The 2642-nt window shown below is 42.7% G+C and overlaps 1 protein-coding gene across 1 annotated transcript; it reads left to right on the top strand.

Moving 5' to 3' along the window:
- Positions 1-742: 742 nt before the first annotated feature.
- Positions 743-2165, top strand: LOC110918401 (F-box/kelch-repeat protein At1g30090). The gene has a single exon (XM_022162730.2). The coding sequence runs from the start codon at positions 863-865 to the stop codon at positions 2000-2002; it is 1140 nt and encodes a 379-aa protein (XP_022018422.1). The 5' UTR covers positions 743-862; the 3' UTR covers positions 2003-2165.
- Positions 2166-2642: the final 477 nt, after the last annotated feature.

Raw genomic sequence — 2642 nt, 5'->3', positions numbered from 1 at the left:
AAAAAAAAAAACTCATAACGATTTTTTTTTAACGACCAACAGAATCAATTTCGAGCACTCTCGGGGCACCCACTGGACCAGACGGAGTACTCCGACAGTAACCCGAGTCCACCACAAATTCTAGGGAAAACCTGGTAACCCACCGGTCCGTAGGCACGATTGTGAAATTACCAGTAAACCCTGTTTGGCTCAAGGATCGAACTCAAGATTCCCTGCGTCTCCTATCATTGTCCACCAATGCCTCACTCTGCACCAAGTAGGAGTTAAACCTGCATCTCCCAAGAAAAATGCAAGCCTTCCACCACTTGATCTAGAGATCATTGAAATAATAAAAAAAACTGATAACGATTTATACCTTAAATTTGATTTATGATTTATTTATTAAACTATTAGAAAGGCAAAGCTACCCAACTAAAAAAAACTATAAATCGACTACCAAATTTGAAAAAATAACCACTTACTCATATTTTATAATTTATTAAATCTTTAACAACAAAAAAGTTTTAATATTCTTTTATCATTATACAACACACCATTTAACAATAGGATGTACGGCTTGAATACATAATTTATTTTATTACATGCAATTAAAGCATATATTAAAAATAAAAATAAAAAAACTCACACCCACACGGCTCCTTGTAATAAAGTTGCTGGAAAACGGTGGACAAGAGTGGGCCAAGCTGGCGGTTAATGTATACATCCTTAAAGTTAAAACTAGAACTAGAATAAATGACGAAGTAAAGTCTACTGTCCTCGGCACTCGTGTTTGCACGGGTGGGTGGGTCGGCTACATTTATTTGACACGCATCAACCTCCCCACCTTTTTCTCTCCTTTCCTCACTAACATTCTTCATTCAAGATGCAAAGAGTCCGAATGTCATCACACCACTTAGACCGGTTCTCGGAACCAGACTCTTGTTTTGAGCCGTTAATATCCGGTTTACCGGATGACATCGCTTTAAACTGTCTCCTCCGGTTGCCGGTTGAGTTTCACTCAACCGGCCGGACCGTTTGCCGGCGGTGGTGTAGCCTCTTTGGAAACAAAACCCGGTTCTTTACTAAAAGAAAAGAAATGGGGTTTAAAGATCCTTGGTTGTTTGTGTTTTGTTTTGATAAGTGTAACGGAAAAGCTCAATGGCATGTTCTTGATCTTGTTCATTACTCTTGGCATACGATTCCGGCAATGCCGTGCATGGAGAATGATCAGAAAGTGTCTGCTCACGGGTTCCGGTGTGTGTCGGTTCCCGGTGAGCGGTCGTTGTTGGTGTTTGGTGGTGTCGGGGCCGAAGTCGATTGCCCGCTTAATTTGGGGATGAGGTTTGATGTGGATTCGGATAGATGGATTGTGTTGAAGAAGATGATTACTCCGAGGATGTTTTTCGCGGGTGGGGTGATTGGTGGGAGGGTTTATGTGGCTGGAGGGAATGGTAATGACCGGTTCGAGCTTGATTCGGGGGAGGTTATGGACCCGAAAGAGGGTGTGTGGCGCCCGATTGCGAGTATGGGTGCGAGTATGGCTTGTTATGATGCAGCTGTGGTTGATGGTAAGTTGTTTGTGACTGAAGGTTGGTCTTGGCCCTTTTACTTTGTGCCAAGGGGTCAAGTTTATGACCCAAAGACGGATAAGTGGGAATGTATGGCGACGGGTCTTAGGGAAGGATGGACCGGGTCGAGTGTGGTGATGTTTGGGCGTTTGTTTGTGGTTTCGGAACATGAGAGGACGAGGCTTAAGGTTTATGACTCGGGTAATGACACGTGGGAGACGGTTAATGGCGCTCCGTTACCCGAACAGATTTGTAAGCCGTTTGTGGTGAATGGCTGCGACGATAGGATTTATGTTACGGGAAGGAATCTCTATGTGGCGGTTGGGTTTATTCATCGGTTGAATGGTAACTCAACCGATGGAAAGCTGGATTTTGTGGTCCGATGGCAAGTTGTGGAAGGTCCACACGACTGCTCGGACCTCACACCTTCTAGTGTGCAAATTCTCTCTGCGTAGTATGTTTTTCGATATATGAGGTCATGTAATTATGTTGTGTTTAGTAACTGTGTGAAAATGCAAGCGTTAATAGTACCGTTATTAGTGGTACATATTGTTGTTTTTGTGCTTTGATGTTGATTTGAGTTTATTTTAATCAAATCTATATTCGGTTTATATGGTTTACTTTGTGTTAAACTTATGGAGATGTTATGGGAGGAAGTTAATATGGGTTACTTTATTGTTTAATAGATTACGATACTAAAGTGTGATATTGTTCTTTATATATATGGCACCCTTGAACCCTAATCATTATTAGTAATAGTCATCCACTTCCCCTATCTAAACTCTGATTCCATTCAAGTTCTTTACAATTTTCTTTTCCTTATTAACTGCCCTATGAAAGAGTGGTTAACCAGAAGAGGTTAATTCACTGGTCTCGTTGAATAGGGTTAATCCCTTCTTCTCAGGCGCGTAGGTCACGGAGGTGATGCCACGTCCTGCTGTGGCTGTCAGTCTGTTCGCCAGCATTGCATACATGTGGGCTGGACAGGTGACCGTTGTCAGTGCCACTTGCTGTTTTGGACGCTTGAGTCAAGGTGTCAATCCTACTTGCATTGTTGATAGGATGCGGTGCTGTGCCGCATCGCTATGTGCGGTA

The sequence above is a fragment of the Helianthus annuus genome, chromosome 16 (assembly GCF_002127325.2).
Source record: "Helianthus annuus cultivar XRQ/B chromosome 16, HanXRQr2.0-SUNRISE, whole genome shotgun sequence".
Lineage (NCBI taxonomy): Eukaryota > Viridiplantae > Streptophyta > Magnoliopsida > Asterales > Asteraceae > Helianthus > Helianthus annuus.
Note: the sequence above shows the minus strand (reverse complement) of the source record. Positions and strands in the feature narration are given on the sequence as shown.